This window comes from Strix uralensis, chromosome 7 (assembly GCF_047716275.1).
Source record: "Strix uralensis isolate ZFMK-TIS-50842 chromosome 7, bStrUra1, whole genome shotgun sequence".
NCBI classification, from domain to species: domain Eukaryota; kingdom Metazoa; phylum Chordata; class Aves; order Strigiformes; family Strigidae; genus Strix; species Strix uralensis.
In genome coordinates this window covers 14,942,712-14,964,312 of record NC_133978.1, presented here as the reverse complement: position 1 = coordinate 14,964,312, position 21,601 = coordinate 14,942,712, and the positions used below count along the sequence as shown (strand labels likewise).

At 39.1% G+C, this 21,601-nt stretch overlaps 1 protein-coding gene across 4 annotated transcripts in view; it reads left to right on the top strand.

Annotated features, from left to right (window-relative positions):
* LOC141945837 (L-threonine ammonia-lyase-like) overlaps positions 1 to 19,258 on the top strand; it is a 32,541-nt gene extending 13,283 nt beyond the window's left edge. For 3 of the 4 annotated variants that reach the window (XM_074874515.1, XM_074874514.1, XM_074874513.1), the window contains 7 exons: positions 3,895 to 4,060; positions 4,494 to 4,590; positions 5,500 to 5,575; positions 6,177 to 6,302; positions 7,519 to 7,686; positions 8,001 to 8,058; positions 15,964 to 19,258. In XM_074874515.1, the coding sequence (XP_074730616.1) occupies positions 3,895 to 4,060; positions 4,494 to 4,590; positions 5,500 to 5,575; positions 6,177 to 6,302; positions 7,519 to 7,686; positions 8,001 to 8,058; positions 15,964 to 16,062 (790 nt within the window). In that variant the 3' untranslated portion in view covers positions 16,063 to 19,258. The remainder of the gene's footprint in view (positions 1 to 3,894; positions 4,061 to 4,493; positions 4,591 to 5,499; positions 5,576 to 6,176; positions 6,303 to 7,518; positions 7,687 to 8,000; positions 8,059 to 15,963) is intronic. The other variant, XM_074874516.1, reaches the window with a different exon arrangement.
* Positions 19,259 to 21,601: the final 2,343 nt, after the last annotated feature.

The following is a 21,601-nucleotide window of genomic DNA, read 5'->3' as shown; positions in this document are numbered from 1 at the left end:
AGGTGTGTAAAAGCCAATCTTTAATGCAAAGGCTTCAGTGATATAGTGTAGAGCAAGAGAAGGTTAATGCTGTAAAATTTTTGCATATCTGGTATGACTGACAAAACTGTGATTCTGCCTTGAAAAAAGAGGTTTAAGATGCTACTTCACAAATTTATGTTCATCCTTACTTACTTTAAATATATGTAAGTTTGAACTATTTCAGGTCATTGAACAAGCCTGATTTAATAAAAACATGATAAGAATAAGATAAGACACACAAAAATGTTTAGAACTGATCTGTTTTCCCTTTTTTTCCTTTTCTCTCTGCAGTGCCTTCCACCTTTCCCTTCCATTTTCTTTTTTTTCTTGCCTTTTTTTCAAGTAATATTTCTAAAAGTGAGAAGGGATTAATCACTAGCATGAGGTAGCCGGCGGTCCCTCTGATGCACTGAGCTGGAATGTTATTCTCCCTCCCCAGGCTTTGTCCACCACTTTGTGTTTGTACGGCACCTACTGCAGTGAGTGGCCATCCCCCGCTGGCTCCTAGGCACTCCTGCATTAAACATAGTAATAATGAGTCATGTTGCTTGGAAAGAGAATCCCAGAATGAGCGGAATGAAGAAAGTCCTCACTTCTTTCCCAGCTGCTTTATTGGAGAGGCAACATTAAAAACTACTCTTCAACTGCACTGTTAGCTCTGCCAGCAGCAAACGATCCATGGAGGTGGTTGGTGTGCCTTGTCTGTCACCCTGGGTACAACCTTGTCCCAGACTGAGACTTTCAAAGAAACACAAGGGAATGAGGTCCCTTAGATCCCACTGAATTTTAAACCCTTTTAGGCTCTCTATGAAAACCACAGCTTTCCATAACCTTGTGATTTTCAAATTTGTCAGCCATTTTTCAATCAGTGTGTTAACTCCCAGCTGACTTGCATCAACTATCATATTTGCACGTAAGAACTAAATTATTGTATTGTAATTTCATGTTTAATCTTCCCCTCCTCCCAAAATAATTATTTGTGTTACATAAAGTAGATATTCTCCAGGTTCATGAAACTCCAGGGACAATGCATGTGAAGGACTTCAGCATCTAGCATCGAGGAACTCTAAACGTACACATTACCATTAATAATATGAAAGCAGTCTGATTTATTTCAGGTTTCAAACTACAAGAAACAGGTATTTCAGGTTACAAGAAACAGTTATTCAATCTGTTATTATGTTTAATTAAAATCTCACAGATGCAATTTTTCACATTCTTGAGGAAAAAAAAAAAGATAAAGAAACGCCACTAAAATTGTGAGCTTTTTCATAATGGGATGTCTGAAAAGTATTTTGTTAGGAGTAGACTGGGAGAACTTTCCCAGAGAGATGTATGCATATATGGGTAACCCGCCATCTTCAATGTGTGTCTGATACACTGTCATTGTCACTTGCCAAAGCTGTCTTTAAAACATCAGTTGATCTCCTGTGCTTTAGAATGGAACTTCTGAAATGTCATTTTATTTCAGTTTAAGTCTAGCTTGCATAAAATCCCTAGCAATTTTGTCTCTGGATCTCCTTAACCAACAATTCATTCTTTCTTTCCTGAGGTAGACATTCCGTGACCGTCTTTAGTTTTACCTGCACGGGTAATGTCCTGTAGTTGGGTGTGTCAGTGTCAAGTCTTCCCATTTCTTGAGTGCAATTAAAATACTGTGTTATGAAAATGATCATGCAAGAGTTCAATTAGAGGAAGGAAACTTTTATCCAACTGCAACTTCCTGTGAAATTCCAGGAAGGAAATGTGATTTTTCAAGTTGGAATTCAATCATTAAGTCTACCTAATTGCTGCTTAGGTAATATGGGATTTATAATAACTATAGATGTTCAGGACCTCATTATAAATGCAATGTGAAGATTGCCAGTAAGTAACACAGTATCTCTGGGATGATGTGAGAAAGATTGATTTGTGAATCAGAGGTAAGAGTGCTACAGATTGAATTACACACCTTCCTTCCTTGAGAGTCCAGTTTTTTCTTGTGTAAGTCCATATCCAAATACTGATCAGACCTGATCCTTGTTCATTTGTGATCTGGTTAGTCTGTTACTCTATGAAGGACAACCAATAGCTTTTGAGCCCCTTACCTGCAGATCAGGGGAACAGAGACTGTGAGCTGCTATGTCAAAATTTCATTGGAAACCTGAAGCCTGACAGCCCATCTTTGATTGCTGATCTATCTATTGCACATTACAGAAGGTAAATGCCCAGATTTCTAGCTCTGACTCAAAAATGCTTATTTAAATCTACAGTCTTTAGATTTATCTGCCTTTTTCTTTGATTTTTCCCTCAATGGCATATGCTACTGAAAGAGATATGTTTGCTTTCACAAAGCAAAAGTAACCAGTCACGGTGCAATAAAATAACTCATTTCATTATAAAAAGCTGGAGGCTGATCAGTGAACTGGTGTTCTAACTAGACGTTAGCAAGGAAAAAGTGATTACCTGAAACATTCATTCAAACTGCTAATAAATCTCCGTGCCCAGAGCAGTCTCCTTTAGACAGAATTTTGAGTTGAGTAGTTTTTCTTGCAAATTGAACATCCCAGGTCCTCATTCATTTTTGTAGGTCTCCACGGTTTCCCATGTAACCATGGCAAGGGTAACTCTGCAAACTCAGTTCTGAATCTTATTTGCGAATGAGGCTCCAGAAAAATTGTTCAGGAGACCAGTGATATATTTTGTCACATATGAAAAGAAAAAGCTCCTTCAGTATCTTGATAAAGACAATAAATTCAAGGGTTCAGTTACCCACCCCACCGTCTCTAGCTGTGCTACAGGAGTGAAAGTTCATTCCTCCCATCCTTTCTTGTGTAGTTATATAGACTCTCAACCTGAGGAATTTGCTGGTTTTTGCTATATATGTGAGGTAACTTCTCAAGAGGGCCTTGGTCTTCACCTTGCAGGCATTCTGTGCTCCTGTGCTGAGCCTTTCTGTGCAAGTCTAACAGTAATAAAAGCATAGCTTCCTGGTACCCAAATGTCCTGCATCAAGTAAATCAAATGAAGTCATTTGATCTATAATTCTGTTTGCTTAACCATTTTCCAGAAAAAACAGAACATACAGTCATACAGAGGTTTCATTTTTTGTTAATATATTATTCTACATTTACATCATTGCTAATTTTAAAATAAAATGCAAAACAGCTTTTAGAAATAGATCCAAGTCAATTGTGTGACTGTACAATGCACTTTTCTTCAAACTTTTGACTCTATTTGTCCCTATTCTGCTCATTAAATTACCTTTGCCTGAAAGTGTTTTACCAGTGAGTATTTTGGCATGACTAAATGCTTCTCTTACCCTTCCAGAGTCTTCCAGAGTAATGTGAAGGTATCAGATATTGGCTCTGGATTGTGGAAAGATTTAACTCTGTAGCGATATCTTTGATATTTGTGAGGTTGAACACAGTGCTTAGATTTCATGAAAATTCCCATTTATCGTAAACACTAAATTCCACTTATAAATACAGAGAAGGAGATCTCCTTCTGAGACTTTGCTTTCAGTTTGGACTGCCACATTTAAAATTTATGAAGCATAAGCTAGTGACGGCAATGGAAAACAGCTTCTGTCTTACCAGCTCTGTAAAAACCTGATACTGGTAACAATAGAGATACGTGCTTTTTTGCCCTGAAGGCTGTTTGGGGAGTTTGTCAAGGCACAGATTTTCTCCCAGTAGGTAACATCACACTTTACACAGCACACGATGATCTGTCTGATGGCAGTGTCCTGTTGTATCGCCTCCTGCCCTCATACTGGTAATTTACTCTAGTGTGTATCTTTCTCTGCTGAACGATGTCTTTAAGGTAGTAGACTGAAGTATTATTGTGTTGACAACTGTGAACCCTGCTGAGCTGTACCCTTCCTTCCCACAGGGAGGATAGTGCTGTCTACCTGTCGGGCCTGGGAACCGTGGGGCTGGAGGTGTACGAGCAGGTCCCAAAGCTGGACGCAGTGATTTTCCCTGCAGGAGGCCACTGTGGCTTGCTGGCAGGGTCAGCTGCTGCACTGAAACACCTCAACCCACACATTTCTGTAATTGTAAGTTTCCTTTCACCTGTAAAGTGTTCAATTTTGACAGCTTTCATGACAGATATTTTCAAAAGACACTGGTATCTAGTGATACACTGGCAGACACTGCCATTCTGGGGACCAGGACTAAATGTGCTCTTGGGCTTTATGAAGAAGAAGAGCCACTGTGAGCCTGGGAAGTCTCCTGTGCCTTGGCTGCTTGCCTGGATTTAAGGAAAAATCTTCCAAATCCAGTTCTGTGTTTTGAAATTATTTCTTACTGGAAAAGTTTGGCCCCAAGTAAGCCACAGGATAAATTTAGTGATAGCACAGTTATTATGCAATTTGAAATTAATTGTTAATTCTAAGAAGAAACTTTGTGTAGCTTCTTTGGTGTCTGCTTTAGTGATAACTTCTGTTATAACTGAATCAATAAAGAAGTGACAACATGTGTCTTCCCCAGGGGGTTGAATCTGACAGTTTCCCTGTATTGCAACAATCCTTAAAGGCTGGCCACCCAATTGAAGACCAGGCTTGCAGCAATCATGACTTTTATGGAGGTAAGAAAATGGATTATTCTTTTGGAGGTAAAATAAAGGTTTTCATTGATTTCTCCAACCATATTCTTTTCTTACTAATTCAGTTCAAACATATCTTAAATGAAACCTTTGAAGAGTCAGAATTTAATTCATGCTGTAAGAGCAACTTCTGACACATTTCTGCCACCACCACCCTGGGGTGCAATACTGTTTCTAGTGCACATGAAATGTTCAGGTGAATACTTAGAAATATGAGAGTATTTATCTGACCATTGTGTTCACAAGCAGTATCTTAACCAGTGAAGTCAATGGGAAAACTCTCGTTTAAAAGACTAATTTGTGAAAAGGCAGAAAAATGCAGTGCTTAAATGTTTACTCACAAAACTGTTCTCGAAGAACAGCGCTTATAAACCATGCAGTTGTTTCCGTATAATTTGCTCAAAATACCTCAGCTGTTAAGCAATTTAGGAATATCCTGTTTACCTGACATTCAAATCTCTGGAAGCTTTGGATTAAGTGGAAGTTTTATAAATAAACAACTTCTTAAGTCTCTCAGTAAGCTCTGCTTGTCTCTGCACTCCTTTGCTAACTGTCCTGCTGCAGCTAATAAACTCAGTGCCACACTGGGTTCTTCTCTTCAGGTCTCATTGTACGGTGAAAAGTGCTGGGCTACATGGTCACTCTTGCTGTGTGACTGTGCCAGTAAAGAATCACAATTTTCCTAAAGGGGTCCAAAATGGCAAAATATTCCTAGGACATTTGGTCTTTCATTACCAAATGCATTTTTGTCATATGAAAAATCAAGCAACTTAAGATCATATAACAGCAGTGTGCTGCACTCATTAAGGGCACAAAACAGTGAGGACTCTAAAAAACATTGAATTTGTCTAGAGCAGCCATCTTCATGTTTTTGTCTTTTGGAATCTACAGATGTGAGCGGACTTTGCTTTGGCAGCAATTCTTTGCAGTTGACCGGGAATCTTGTGGACAAAGTTGTTGCTGTGAGGTAGGTGAAGAAAAGCTGTGACATGAATAATACTGGGTGAACACTGCTGTATATGAAAAGTGTCTGGTACCACCAGGGCATTGTTGTTCTTCATGTACAGTGGAGAGCTGGTTGGCAGGAGTTGCAATCACGCACACACTGTGAGAGCATGGTGATGGTGGGGTGCCTTTCCTTCCAAGAGGGCCACTGAAGGCGTTGAACCCAATCCCACATATCTGACTCCTTTGGCCAAAACTTCACCTGCTGCTAGTACCTAGTGATGCTCTGGGTGTAAAACTTGTCCTTGTTGAGTTCTGCAACACTTGAAGGTAGCTTGTGGCAAAACTTCTAAATCTTCACTGAAAGCCCAAGTTGGCACAATATACTTACTGCTAGGGTTTATCTCGTACAATGGTTCTAGTAAAAAAATACCATCCTGACTTTCAGTTAATAACTAAGACTGAGATGCACATTCACTCCCACCAGCACAGCTTGCTGTAACACCAGCTTGGGGTTGTTGTGTACCCAGAAGGCTAGAAGGAATCCCTTTACATATAAATATATTGTCTTCTGCTTTTGGTAGCTCTTCTGTTTTCTTTTGACATAACTTTTTTGCCTTCAGGGAGGAGGACATCCTCATTTCAATGCTGAGACTGCTGGAGTATGAGCGAGCCACAGTTGATGCAGATGGGGCCATTGGACTTGCAGCGTTGGTTGCAGGGAAGCTGCCTGAGTTGAAGGGTAAAAGGTATGGCAGCTATTATAAACACAGAACTGTGGCAAAAGCATGGGGTTGAGTGCCTTGCTTCCAGGAAACGGAGAGAGAGAAGCCACTTGTTTCATGAGTGACAAGGCAGTTCCTGCCGCTGAACTGGCAGTCTATCTGTGGCATCTACTTCAGGCTGAAGAGACCACTCACAGGTCAGAAGACCATGTTGAAAAAGACAAATGTCAGCCTGGAGACCAGACAAATCTTGTCATTTTCCTGTATTCTCAAATGGTTGGGGGAATGACAGTTACACACAGCTCCACAGGGCATGGTCACATCTGCCAGGAGAGCGTCCTGCTCTTGTCAGCCAGTTGCCTTCACTTATAGAAATCAGCCCTGTCTGTGGTGGAACAGGAGCTAGGCTGTCTTCTGCACTCGCCTAGTGCCTCCCTGTGCCAGAAACTCCTGCTCAGAAAGTCAATGAGATTACCCTTGTGTTCAGCATTAAATGTGTGGGTAAGTGCTTTCTTGGATCTGGGCTCAGTACTTAAGAGGATTGAGCCTTGGCTCAGGATATAGCCCAGAATGTATTTAAATATACATGAACGCAAGACAAAATAAAATTTCCATTGCACAGCATTGTACACTAAAATACTGCTGAGGCAATTCTTCAGAAGAAGCTGACAGAGTACATACAGAGCAGCAACAAATTGCAGCTCAGTATAGCTAAGATAAAAGAGAAAATGCAAAGGTTTAAAGAGGTCAGGTTTGACTCTGCAGAGAGAGATTACCATGCACTAACCATGTGGCTCTTCACTTGCTCTTCAAACATTTCTGCACTCATTTTGCAGGGTTGAGATGGATTTAATTAATGGTTAATGAGTGCCTTGCACATACATGATATCTAACCATTAAGAGGCTGAAACTCAGAACTTCCAGGGAATTATGTCACATTTTTAAAATTTGAAACAGAACTAGAATGCTCCAGCTAACTATCTCTAACAAAACTAAAATCTGAAGGAGATGCAAAATGAAAACAAAGTTTCAGACCAACAGATGCAGCCAGCTTCTAGGCTTCCACTGCCTGCCCACAAATGGATACTAGAGCCAGGAGCCCCTCTGACATGTAATACACATTTATTGAAGGGTGGTCCTAGCAGATCTTAAGCTGATATTGTATACAATGTCTGTGAGTTATGGTTCCTCTGCACAGACAAGTGCTAATCAAAAATGCTATTTTTCTCTCTGTTTTCAGAGTGGCAATTGTTATATGCAGTGGAAACCTGGAGTTACATTTACTGCAACAGTGCATAGCTCGTGCTCTGACCCTTGATAACAGGGTGTGCAGATTTTCCCTTGTGCTTTCTGACTGCCCAGGAGACATTTCAAAGCTACTGGAGATTTTGGCTCGGGAAGAAGCAAGGTAAATCAGACTAATAGTAGGGAAATATAATCACAGAATAGTATAAAGATTATAAAAGATTTTGACATGTTTCCAAATGTTCTCTGAAGGCAAGTCTGTAAGTAACTAATTAATCAAAGGGTTTTTTCTTCTTATATTTCAGAAAAACTTTTATTTCCTTCATTTTTGTTCCAATGTGAAAGCACCTTTGCCTCATAGAATATGTGGCTAACACAGAAAGCAGCAAAGATAGCTACTGTGCAAACACTTACAGAAACTATTTTACAATGACAAAGGATTGTTGTGATCTCTAATTTATCTCTTATTTGATCTAGAGTTTTGGATATCAAACAAGAACAGACTTTTGTGACATCTGAGCTGTTCACCGTCGAGGTAAGATGAGACACAATTTCAGTTTCTCCAGAAGTACTGATCTCCCCTAGTTCATTCTGTTTTCCTTTATCTCTTTATGACTATGTTGAAGAAGTCCAATAGAGCGTGCACAATGATTTGGGGAGCAGTGTGATAGATAATTTCTTCTGTGTTATACAGCATCTTGCCTCACCAAACACTTAGCAGGCGTATAAATAATACAGGACCTGTTTTACCTGCTATTGCGACACCGTGGGTGAAATACTCCAGCTGTTACCATTGCAAACCTTCCTTACGTGCATGGTGGTGTGCCAGAGGTGGTGAGCAAGCTGCAGCATCCGTCCAGAACTTGAAGAGCCAGCTGTGTAAACTGACTGTAATTATCCGAGATCAATTTGCCTTAAAGATGTGGAGAACACCCTTATTCCTAAGGAATCCTCATTTTTAACTACGGCCTCAGTTTTGTACCTTATCCACAGAGAGCACAGAGCAAAATCATTATTCCTTTGTTGAGTATGTGATACAATAACAGCATGGAGGTGTTTTCAGTTAATGGCATCTCTTAAAAGGATCATATGTCTCATGGCATATCTGTTGTGTCAACTGGTTTGGCAGAGGTGTGGTTCCACAGATGTCATGCTACTGCTGTCTGAGTCCAACCTGACTTAGTTTGTGAAATCACAGGTGGAAGTCAAATTAGGGATCTTTGCTAAACAGGCTCATAACTGGAATTCAGTAATGCTATTGAGTAAGCAAGTTCTTCCCTTTTGGCATTTAAATCTAATTTCCCACCTGGATGCAAAAACCTGCTCAGTATTTTCACTTGCAGATATAAAGAATAGGTTAGATTACAGATGACTATACCAAAGGACTACAGTGAAGCTCACAAACATCTTTCAGAACATTATATTACCAGTTTTCCCAAGTGTCTAGGACTTAAACTACATTTTTTCGCAGTTTGCTGTAATGATAGGCCAGCTTACTGGTTTCTGTAACTTGAAGATAACATGACACTGCATGGGATAGACAAATCCCTCAGATTCAGTGACTAATTTAGCTCTGAAAAACCTTTTCACTGAAGGCTAGATTTGACAAACCCTGTAACTCTTCTAAAGTTTTCAGGCTGATTTTTATGAAGTGAGGCTTGTAATTTTTATTAATGTTACTAAATACATCAAACAAAATCTGCTTTCTTACTTTTTGATTGAGAATATTAGAACAATTTTCCATTGCTCTTGCAAAATCTCCCAATGAGACAATTTTATCAGAATCTGTAGTAAATACAGTCCCTGAATGAAAAAGTGCCATGTGATATTGTCTGCACTTTAAACACAAAGTATTTTCACTGACTATCCTCTTCAAGAATCTGACAATGTTGTACTACAAGAGGGTTGAAGGGAAGAATTTGAGTCCCTGAATAATTTAATTGGATGTTGGATTTGCATGATGGCTTTTAATCAGCCTGGGAGAGGCTATTGGTTAATTAGATATGAAGTACAAAGTAGTGATCCAGATTTATAGACCTCAGTGACTTTGGAGGCAGCTCTATCTGGTGACACCTAGTGAATTGTGAAGCTTTTCTTTGGAAACTAAAACAAGGGTAATTAAAAAGGGAGAATATTGAATCTATCTTTAAGCATCGAAATGAATTTGCTTTAACCTGATATAGAAAAATACATAGATTTTCATAGTAAAGCTAATATTTGTGGGGAGGTATTGCTTTTTTTTGGTTGCTTGTAAGGGCCAAATCCCCGTGTCAGCAAAGCATTTTAAGCATTTGCTACTAAAGCAGACCTGCAAAGAACTTTGTATCATTTTCGTCAGTGTAAATCACAGCACATTAAATTAAGCATCCATTTAAATCTGGATCAAGAACCAAAATTATCATGTGTTGAACTGCTGGTAATAATAGGAAAGGCATTACAGCTGTACCTGCTCCGTTCTAATACATACTTTCAACTGTGGATATAGATGAAGTGTTTGACAGAACAGAGCAGTAAGTGTAGTGGCTTATTTGAAACACTAAATCAGTCCTGTCAAGGTTGTCATCTGAGAATTTAATCATCTTTTTAGATTTACCCCTTGATTTCCAAAGTAGAGAAACTTTGCTTCTAGTCACTGTTTATCAGGAAGATAGAGCATTTTTTCCCTTCTAGTGAAACAGAGCCTTGCTGGGTTAGTGTTTATTCATCTGGTACAAGCTTGGAATGCTCTGTGGGAAGATCCTTGCTGATAGTCTGATTGCATGGAGTAGTAAGGACTTTCTAAAAGGAAGATTTACATCCAAACTACACTTCTGGAAAAATAACTTTTGAAACACTTTACTGGCAAAAATAAGAGATTTTTTTAAATTTTTAAAAAATTAAATATTGTGGCTACTTTAGATTCAGCTGATTCTTATGAAGTGCCTTGTGCAGTGGAATTGGCTGGTCACGTTCTTTGGAACAATATGGGAGTTTCTTTTGGATACTGCCTGCTCACACCTCCAGTTTTTTCCTTGTGGCTCATACTGGATTTCTGTCTTTCACAGGACTACACCCTAATTCACTCTCACCCGAGCAGTTAGAAAATGGCTTCCAAAGTCCCAACTGAAATAGATAACTCTTAGAAAAATCATACAAATAACCAGTCTGGTAGCCTTCACATTTTACAGCTATTGAAGCAGGTTAGATGACCAGGAATCTCTAGACAGAAATCAAGATCAGAGCTAAGAAAGAAAATCATCTAGTATCACCAGCTAACTGGATATAGAGATTTGAAGAATTACCCAGTTCATGGGAGGAAGCTACAGCTTGCTTCTATGAACCTTCCCTATTCTTTATCAGTAATATTCCTCAGATTCAATGTGGGACAATTTATCACTTAAATTGCTTCTATCTGTAACCCTCTTTATAACCATTTAAATCCCTTTAATTTCATATTATTATTGACTCAGAGAGAAGTCAATGAGCAAAACCAATAAGTGACTTAATAAGGTAAGAGCTATCTTTGCTATGAAGCCATGCAGGGCTCTGCTATAGAACAGCAGCTTATCTGCTTAATAGGTGTCTCATATTTGAACTCAAACAAGTCATCTGAATGAGTTCATCAAATTTCTAGAAAAGTCTTGTCCTCACCACTGAAACTGCAGCATAATCAGACTGACAGGTACAGGAGGGTCCTGGAACAGACCAGTGAGGTCCTGCAAGGCCTTGAGGTGCTCCGAGCTTTACAGAGAAGCAGCTGCGGTGGCAGTTTTCCCTCTAACCTTGATCCTGTTTGATATTATGGGGTTGTCTGATCTGTTCACTTCAAACCTCTTAGGACCTTAACTCTGCTGTGGTTTTAAATAGCTCAGAAGAGACCAGTGGTAAGAAGAACATCCATCACATTACTTCTCCCTCTGACTGTGCAACAAAATACTAATTTGTAAATCAAATGTTGCTTTTTCTTTATGATAACATTACACATTGTCCCAGTGGTGCTGGGTTTCCTAGCTCACTTTATGTGGTGTAATACCTGTTTTTTCCATACAGTTTGTTCACCTCGGGTCAGAAAGCATTAAATTATTTTAGTCTGCTTTTGTCAGTTTGAGTAAGTTTCTTCAGGCCAACTTGCATTTTGTAAAAGGCCAAAGGGGAATATTTTGGATTAGAGTCCCCAGTTTCCAACATATTCCATATTGCTGTCCTGTGAAGAGAATACAGAGGAGCACACAGCTGTCCAGCTACAAGAAGGATGCTATCATTCCTAGAGCATTTCCTGTGTGACCTGGGCAAGGCACTGTTTCCATGCTCCAGTTCCCTATCTGCAAAATGAAGATGTTTGGCGTGGGAAGTTTGACAATACATTTCTTCTGAGACTCTCCAAAAGAATTTGGTCATTTTCTTTAATGGCATTCCACAGCAGACTCACATGGTACAGAATAGCCTGCCCCAGTTGTCAAAATAGGAACCTGAGTCTGAGGAGGCTAAGAGTAGACCTGTTGGATTATTATCTGATTTAGGTAATGTGACAGTAACTTGTTTGTGCTCATGCTCACCAACCTGAATGCAGGAGTATGCAAAAAGGGCTCAGGTTGCACAATCAAGTGACAGCTGTGGTAGCTGTTATGCTCTTTCTCAAGCATTGCATTACCAACCTTGGGGACTATCTGGCAGCTGATCCCCAAACCATAAACTGAAGTGCTGTTGCCAAATGATCTGTAATGTGCAGTAACCTACACTGGGTGTTTACTGAATAATTCAGAAAATTGCCCAGTTGTTGATTTTTTTTTAATAGAAATGAAAAGCCCTGCTTTATTTATAGAACTGAAACCAGTGTATATAAATAAAGTTTTAATTTCTAACTTCAGTGATTTTTGTGGAAACAAACCTATACTGTTGCTGAGCATGGTATATCATGAATATTAAGTTATGTGAATCATCCAAGGTCAACAGTTTAAAAGAAGGTGATGAATATGGTTTCTAGGATTAAAGTGGGATACAAAGGTTCAATGGATGAGTCAGGGACATAAGGACTTGCACAATCTATCTTTATATATGGAGCCTGGAAAAGCACAAAAGACTGAAAAGTTTTGATTGAGCAATGCTACTCACATTTTCTCTGCTCATGCCAACTGGGTTGGCATGTTCACCCAATATCTTTATTTGCACATACAACCTACAGATATCAGGCAGCAGGAAGGTGAGGGGCATGCTGAATTAATTTTTAATGTCTAGGAAAATATGATTTAAGTGGCAAAGTGCTCACATATGAGACTTGCAGTTAAAGGGGAGCAGAGGTACCCACCCTGTTGCCCAAATTACTCAGCACAGAACTTTGCAAATTTACTGCTTCTGTGAAGTTACCAACTTTCCTCTCTTTGAAGTGGAATTAATTCCTATGAATATTTTAATTTATGCATCTGGATTTTGGTGTTGCACAGAGTGATAACTTATGATAATTTTTTTTTCTTTATCTTTTTTTCAGCCTTTGTCCTGCTCCCTCAAATTATTTCTAGTTATTAAATAAACCCCACAAGACATCAATATTCAGTGAAGACTGTTCTGTCTTCCATTACTTGTAGTCCTGCTATAAAAAAACCCCAATGGGCTAACCAAACCCTTAGGCTGGAATCAATCTTTACATTACCTCTCACACAGAGCAGAACTCTAAATGCAGTAAAAGATCCATCTGGATGGATATTTTAACGATCTTACAGGACCAGATAATTTTAAAATTATTATTATTTTTAATCCAGCAAGAATATAATATGCAGGAGAGAAATGCATAAAATGTACTCATATTTTGTTGTTGTTTTTTCTGGATTTTTTTAATACACAGAAAAGAAAGGTCTACTATGCAAACACGGTTCTGCAGTCAGTGAGAGCTCTGCTGGAGCAAAAAGCCTATGTCTAGTACTGGGGGCTTCTGGGTTTGAAACGAATTTAAAGTTTTCTCTAGTTGTTGTGGGTTATCTTGTCTGGAATATAAGAAGCATCAGGCTATAGGTTTGATCATTTCTTCTTAAATAAGACCAATTTGAAGTGCTTACTCTTAGTTCACCAGTAGGTATGCAACCTCCAGTAGCTAGTAGTACCTGGGTGACTGTTCATCCTAGATAAATATAATCCTTATATACTTCCCCATGAACATGAGTGTTGCCCTGTTGGACACTCATGTAAATCATACTTGTCAGGTGAAACAAATGAGAGAAGCATTCTGTGAAGGTAAAACTGCAGTGTAAATTGGTTTAATCTGAGCAAGAAAGCAAATTCTTGCCTTTCTTGCTGTTTAGATCTGTAGCTGCTCTAAGGTGTAGTGTGATTCTCTGTTCACTCCTGCTGTGTGCAAATGTTCTCTCTTCCTCTATTTGACAAGTGTGAAAAATCAGGTGAATTTCTGGAGTTGTTTATTATTTCTGCTGCTGCTGTTATTACTTTTATAATACACTACAGCGTATTAATGGCCATATCACGTGTTGGATGCTGTGTGTGTACAGGAAAAAAAAAAGACAGTATCTATCCAAACTGTTTACAAGCTCTCTGGCTTCAATCTATCCAAGTCTGTCTGGCTTCAATCATTAACAAAAAGAAAAGGGCAGAGAGGAGGATAGTTAGCTCTGTAAATCAAAATGCTTTCCCATGCTTGCTCCCAGGGCAGAGCAACTGCTTGCTGCCAAATATTCAAAGCCAAACTTGGCAAGTCCAGACTGGTTTCAAGTGCAGCAATTGATTTGCTCAGGACAAAACAGGCATGATTGCTGTGGAAAGGGAAAAAGGTTGCCTTTTTTAATTACAGACTCTGTGAGAGATGAACATGTGCTCTTGAAGATATGACTGCAAAGCTTTAGGAATTTTTATATCAACCAGGAAATGGATAACGAGTATTTGGTACTTTGGTGCCTAGGTATCCTTAAAGATACTTTTCCCAGTCTTTGTGTTCTCTCCCCTTCCCTCATTATTGTCTTCTGTGACTGTCCTTCTCTTGAGACTAAATCCCACTTTTTCAGAGGAGAAAGAAATTAGCATCTAATTTGTGTTCCAAAGAACCAAACAAGAATAGAACTATGTTTAGGATAAAAGATGAAGAATTACGGAAACAGAACAAAAATGTGGCTTATTTCATGATGGATATTTAAGAAGCTATACCCAGTTTTCCAATTAAATGAGCTTATGGTTGTTTAGAATAGCCTGGAGTTAGTGTTTTATCTTTAGTTTTGCTAAAGGTTTATTGTTATTTTAAGCTCATTCCTGGAAACATGAATCCACAAAGTTCTTATTTAGAAATGTCCTCATAAACATATTTGAGTAGAGACAATTTTATTTTTTGTCTTGTTGCTTTCTGTAAAGGATGCAGCTCGGATAGGAACATTATACAGGGCATCTGTCTCTAGTAGTCCACCTTAAGGTTACCATGACCAGTTTTTCCTCTGTTCTCTGTAGATTTGCTTGTTGAAATAAACTCTCTGTTGCACTGTGACTCATCTTGCATCCTTTCCTCACTAGATTTCCCTGTTTCTGTGAGGTCTTTTTTCCATGTGGCACTTTCAGCATCAGTGATAATTCCAGCAGGGTCAGCGGTCATGGAAGTTAGTAGTCTAAAATTGTGAAGTATAATTTTAATTTTCGTTCTGCACCTTCTCATTTGTTCCTCACCTTTAATAGTGCCCAGATTTTCAAATGATGCAGTAGAGATGCGAGTATGTAGAAAAGAGGGATTAAAGAAGGATTTTAAAAATGACGTTGAAGTTATTGTCTTCAGTGGCTGCATGACAGGATTGTCAATAATACTTGTCAAGGAAAGTGAAGAATAAAAACTATCAAGATTCAGGGGTTTGCCTGGGTTTAGTTTGATTTAGCATCAGAACAACCATCACAGAAAACTAGAAGTGAATCAATGAGCAAACAAAAAATCAGAGTAAAACAAGAAGGTGTGTGAGTAGATGAAACCAGACAGAATGCTGCTAGATGATAAAGGATTGGGGGATAACTCCATGAGATAGAAGAGGAAGAGAATATAAAAAGCTTGAAGGATGGAACAAACACTGCGCTGAAACATGGGTAATGGGGTGAGGTAAGAGTCAAAGACAGGTGAGGTGGCAGCAGCACCACGTACACCAGGGAATGGAAAAGAGCAGCTGCTAATGGATGACTTCAGGGAGGCCAGTAGTAGACAAGTACTTGCCCAAGAGCCATCAGAGGATCAGTCTATCTTCTTCAGACGTTGAAGGCAATAAAAAGTAGGGCTGTTGGAAGGTTTTAATACTGTGCAGAAGGGCTGGAGGAGCCCCAGATGTCTTCAATCTCAGTTTTCTTACCTGCATAGACATGGGATGCGAGGCCCAGAGTTTTTATGTCGAACTGATCATTTTGCTTTTACAAGTGTATTTTAGGATTTTGTTGGAAATGCCTTTGTCTGAGATTGCTGCCATGCCGTCAGGAGTGTTCCTAATTCTTTTCCCAGGTCACCTGCACCGTGGAGACCAGAGACAAGACCCATACAGCCCAGCTGAGGAACACACTCCTGGAACGCTACCCCACAGCTGCCTGGACGGAGCGGTGATGGGCACAGCACAAGGGAAAGGGCTGAGGTCCTCTGACAAGTATTATACAGAGCCCTAATCTTGAGGCATTCAGAACAAATATTATCTTTCAAAGCTTGAACAGTTAGCAAATAGTTTCAGGATATTTATTTCCTGCTCAAAATGTCCTTGGGAATAAAGTTAAACTCAAAACTTTAGCTTAGCTATAAGGGAAACTTCTAGTCTCTGCTGGTGTTGGAATTCAATAATTCATTATCAGCTGGCTGTCTGGATTTTGGCTAATATGTAGGATCCAATGGCATTCAATAAATAAAGAAGGAGAAGGTATTTTTCTTTACATCTGAAAATAGTCCTATCAAAGGTCTTTTGATTTTGATGCCCCTAGTTAAATTAATGCATCTCCTTCTGCTGGACTTTGCCATACTACTAGTATAGTAATTTTTCATTTCTAAGCCAAAAGCAGTTTTCCATTTGCTGAATCTGCTTCAGGAGATATATACATGTGTGTGGGTGTGGGTTTGAACACACTTCTGATCTTTGCTATCACATGAGGAAAAATTATGCTAATAAAATGTGTTTTAAACAAAAACAAAAAACCCTTGGAAGATAAAAACCAATATTGTATTTATAAAGTAAAGTTCCCCAAAATGTTGCAGCAATAAAAAAAAACATATTCTGAATATAATTAGATCTCCCATGCAGAACACAAATGTAATTCTTCCCCCTGCTTTCGGGGATTCAGTATAAAAAGTAACATATAAAATGGCTTGTGTTTCTTTATAAAAAGGAGTCTCTCGACCCATAGGAATTTTGTAATTAACATTCCACTGATCATCTTAGTCAGCCTTAAACAGACTCTATGCATCTCACCCGACGGATTAAGTACACTGTTAAGAGTGAAATATATTTAAAGACCACATGTTACTAGCCAAAGGCAGTGCCAGGAGAAGAGGAAGCCTAAGTCTTAGGCACATGGCTAATGCAATTAACAAAGAACACATTGACCTAAATACCATTTTCATCACTTCAGGCAGAGACCAATTGATAAGGTAACAGAGTGGGATGGCAAGAAATGTAGGAGAAATTCAGGCCCACTTCTGAGCGCGTGTACAACAGTTGCCTTTCCACTTGGGCAAAATTCAGTTTAAGGCCAACTGCAACAGAGCCAATCTATACCATTCTACTTGGTTAAATTTAACCAGGATTGACCCAAATTTTGGGTGTAGGTATTTTAATGAGAGGTCTTAATCCTGCCTCTAGCATGTCAAGCTGATAATTAAGTATATGAAGTAAATATGATGTATTTAGCAGTGCCCTAGCAGAGCACAGCTGAAAATCCAGCAAGGTCAGAGTGAGCATGTCCACAGGCTGTGTGGGATCAAATCATTCCAGTTCCCATGTGCAGGGCTGGGTGAGCTGTTGCTAGGTGTCCATGAAAACCAACTTTTATTATAGCTTTTTGGGGAGAAGGATGCTGCAAGCCCATAGTGATTCTGCTTTGTTGTCATATTACAATTTATAATTTGAGCTTCCATCTTTAGTACTCCCCTGCAGTTAGTAATGGGCTTGCTAGTATGTTTCCTTTTCTGGTTCTACAGTGGGAAACTTTTGTCTCTAAAGCACAGTCAAAAAGTCACATGTGGAAGAGGAGACGCCCTGGGGTAGGTGAAAGCTTTCCCTGCCCTCTCTTAACTCTCGGCCATCTGCAGGCTAGGAAGAGCAACCTAAACAGAGGGTCCCTATGGACTAAAAAGAATGAACTGCATATCCAATCTTACACAGATTTCAACTGTATTGTATCTACTAGTTATGGATATCTAGCTATATCTATAACTTGTGCCTGCAGGGTGGGGTGAAGAGGGCAGCATTCTGGCTGTATCTGCAGTATTTTTTTCTGGGAAATACTCAGTTCATTCCTTCTTATTGTTGCTCATGAAGGAGTAGGAGTAGACAGGAGACTCTCACAAATGGTGAACATATAACAGAAGTTCTCTGGTTTGGTCTGTTTTTGGAAGGATCATGTTGGTTTGCACATGGAACTAAAAATTATTGATGCCCCAATGGTTAGTTTCTTTCCCTTCTTCCCATCCAGATCGGTATAGGGCTTGGTCTCCAGAAAAGTTCTGTAAATCACAGCCTGTCAGACACAATTCCTTTCTTCACAGTCAGAAGAGTTTAAGAAATCTATATAGAAATATGTGATGACAGACTACATATTGTGTATGTGCTATTTCTATTGAAACAAGCAATGAACCACATCATCAAAGAGCAGATTTGGGGATGTAAACCCACTATAAATAAGGGTCTAATTATCCTCTCATCTCTTTTGGCAAAACTCTCAGGAAATTTTGAGGATGTGTCAGATATCTATGTGAGAAGAAAATGGGACTTTATAACCAATGTTCTCAGTAGTGGCCAACAGTTCTGCTGTCTGAGACCTTGGTTTATTATCCTGGACTTTATTTTTTTAGAAGCTCAGAGTATTAACAACTTCTTTTCTAATCAGTGGGAACTGCATTTAGCAAGTCTTCACAAAACTGGGGCAAGAGAGGTAGCAGATAGAGCAACTGAAAATCAGTGCACTCAGAATCACTGTATGATTTTGAGAATATGTTTCTGGGGGAAAAAAAGGAAAAAAGAAAAAAAAAGGAAAGTGATGTCTAGAAGTTACTTAAAATGTCAAACATATCTGCAGTTTGGTTTTATTTTCATTGTATTAAGTATAAATATAAACTGTACATTGCTCTTCAGTGGTAAACACTTTACATGTGAATATAATGATACCAGAGTTTATTTCCATTCTATATTGCTTTTATACAAGTCTATTGGCTTTAAAGCTAAGATAAAATACTTCAAAGGGAAAAAAAAAAAAAAAACACAAAATTAAACCTTTAAATGGATGTATGCAATTGGAAAGAATACCAAAATATCTGTGCTGCTAACCTTTTTTTCATTATGAAATATAATAGGACTATGACATTTCAAAGATCTTAAAATATGTTTTTAAATGTTTCATTTAAAGAAGTATTTTTATGTAAAGTATTCTTTAATGAATATATAAAACTTCACAGATTGTTAAATCAGCAAAATGTAAATCTAAGCATTGTATTTATCTGAAAAATAATTAAAATTATGCTATGCCACCTCAGCAATGAAAGATTTGTTATTCTCTCATATGGTACTGATAGCAGCCTTGCATTAAAAATTCAGAGTTCATTTTTTTTCCTTTCTCCATCATTGACATGGGCACGAAATCCACGTCATTCATGCACATCAAGCTCTGGGCTGCCATGGAGGTGAGCACATCTGGGCAGGACTGCTGCTCTTGCCCTGTGGAGTGGGATGGAAGGCTGCCAGGCTGCTCCACAGCATGGCTGGGTGAGCATCTCTCTTTACTGGCTTGGAAAAAGGTTCTGTTTTGGGTACTGGGCCAGGTGCAAATGCCACCTTGCTTGTACCTGGCTGTGTTCCTGGGCAATGTGTAGAGTCTGGGTGCAGAAGTATCCTGGTCTGGGTTTGTGCGGGTGAATTAAGTCCATGATACCTGGTGAATCAGATCTCAGAGATACTCATCACAAATAATGTGAACTTTGGTAACCAGTCCTTCACTTTCAGGGTGCAGCAGACTCCACCTGCTAAAATGCATGTTCGTGTCTCCAGTGGAAGAGGATGCTTTGACCCAGATAATTCCACTAGAGCTAAACTACTTAGCTTTGAGAGCAGACCTGTGAATACAAGGTTTGGAAGGGCGACAGCACAACTTCTTCCAAGGACTGAAGCAAACAAGGTGTATCTTTAATTGAAACAAAATCTCTTCCCATATTGATTCCTTAATTTCTTCATCCAGGTTCTTTTAGCTCTGGATTAATATCTAAAGCTCTGCCAGTACATGATTACATAACGTCAGGAAAAGTTCATCTCTCTTACAGGTGGCCTGTCCTCACAAGTAGCACCTTGCCATCTAGCCTGCTGCTTTTGGAAGATGTAGAAATATGTGTTCCTCCTTTCCCATCCTAAAATGCAGTAGGTGCATTTGACATGCAAATCAAACTGCTGCTAGATCCAGACCTAGGCATGTGGTTTAGTGATCGATCTTGACTCCAGGGTTGGGCTGTAAATCCTGCCAGTCATTTATTTGACGGCTTCGGTTCTCCTGTTACCTTCTTTGCTGTTTGTTTAACTGTAAGCAGTCTGCCACATATAGGATATTGAAGTTTGCAGAGTTTCTTTCTATTACAAACCTTTGCTTTCCTGTGCTCCCAACTTTTTGCTACATCCCAATAGAGGGGGCATCCTGCTGAATGTTGTGCCCTCCTGAGCTGATGAATTTCCCATTGTTCAAACGCATGTTATTTATTTATATAAAATAAAGCTGCAGCAAAAATTGGTGGCTGTGGTTGGAAAACACTCTAATAAAGTAATTCAATAATAATGATACATAACAACAAGGTCCCTACACCCATACAGCCCATGTCACTGAAGAAAGGAAGAGTTGAGCAAGTCCATAAGGGGCAGAGACAGATAAACCCCACCTGAGTGCATCACAGACAGGATATGAGGGGCTTGGCCTGGCCCTAAGGGGAAGGGTATATTGGTGAGGGGTTTCAGCTGTGCTGCTGGTGGTGTCTGAAAGCTCTTCTAGATGCAGGTACTCTTATTTATTGCCTTTTTTTCCAACTGTGAACTTTTTAATCTTTCATGCTTCTGAAATTTGTGCAAAAAGGTGTTGTTTGCAGGCAGTTTTTCTTTTGATAAGAAGTCCAGAGTGTCTCTAGGAGGAGATTTTTAACTTGTGGGATTTCTAAACCTGGTAAATTTGTCTCCCTGTCTGTTCCCTCAGGGGTACCTAAGAGGTTTTGCTTTAAGAGAACAGTCTCGAAGAATGCTGGTAAATGGTACAAGAATATTCCTTATACTTTCCTTCCCTTCCTCTTCCCCTTCCCAGCTGTGCATGTGCAGTAGTTACGCTGGGAGTTGGAGGGGCCTCCTAAGGTCCAGTACAGCATACGGATTGTGCTATGTTACTGCCTTTCCTCTGAAGAGCAATAGTAAAGGAAATGCTGAGGGACTTTTTGTTTATTTTGCTTTCACCAAACCGTGACAATGTCTTGAGCTGTTGATGCAGGCCTTGCATACATGCACTTGTCTGAATAAACATCTTGCTGATAAGATAAACTGAATGTACAGGCTGCTGGCCATATGCCAAAAGTTTTCATTAAGTCTCAAATGAGTGGAGTAATTAAAAAAACCTCTAGAAAAATCTCTTTCTTTTGTATGTGGAAATCACCTACTGGGAGGCAGGGGAATAAAAATGTACAAACTTGTAATTAACCAGCAAAAAAGCAAAGGATTTTTTTAAACTGCGTAGCCTTGTAAATAGTGAAGTAAGACTGACGGCCTCATTAACAAGGGCTCATATACAGCAGTACTGTAATTAAAAAATGTGAATTGATGTTCTCCTCTCTTTATTCAAACATGATGTATAAATAAAAAAGGAACATATAATTCAGATCGTATCATTCATGGAAATATAACTGCATTAGTTACTTTTTTTCTTTG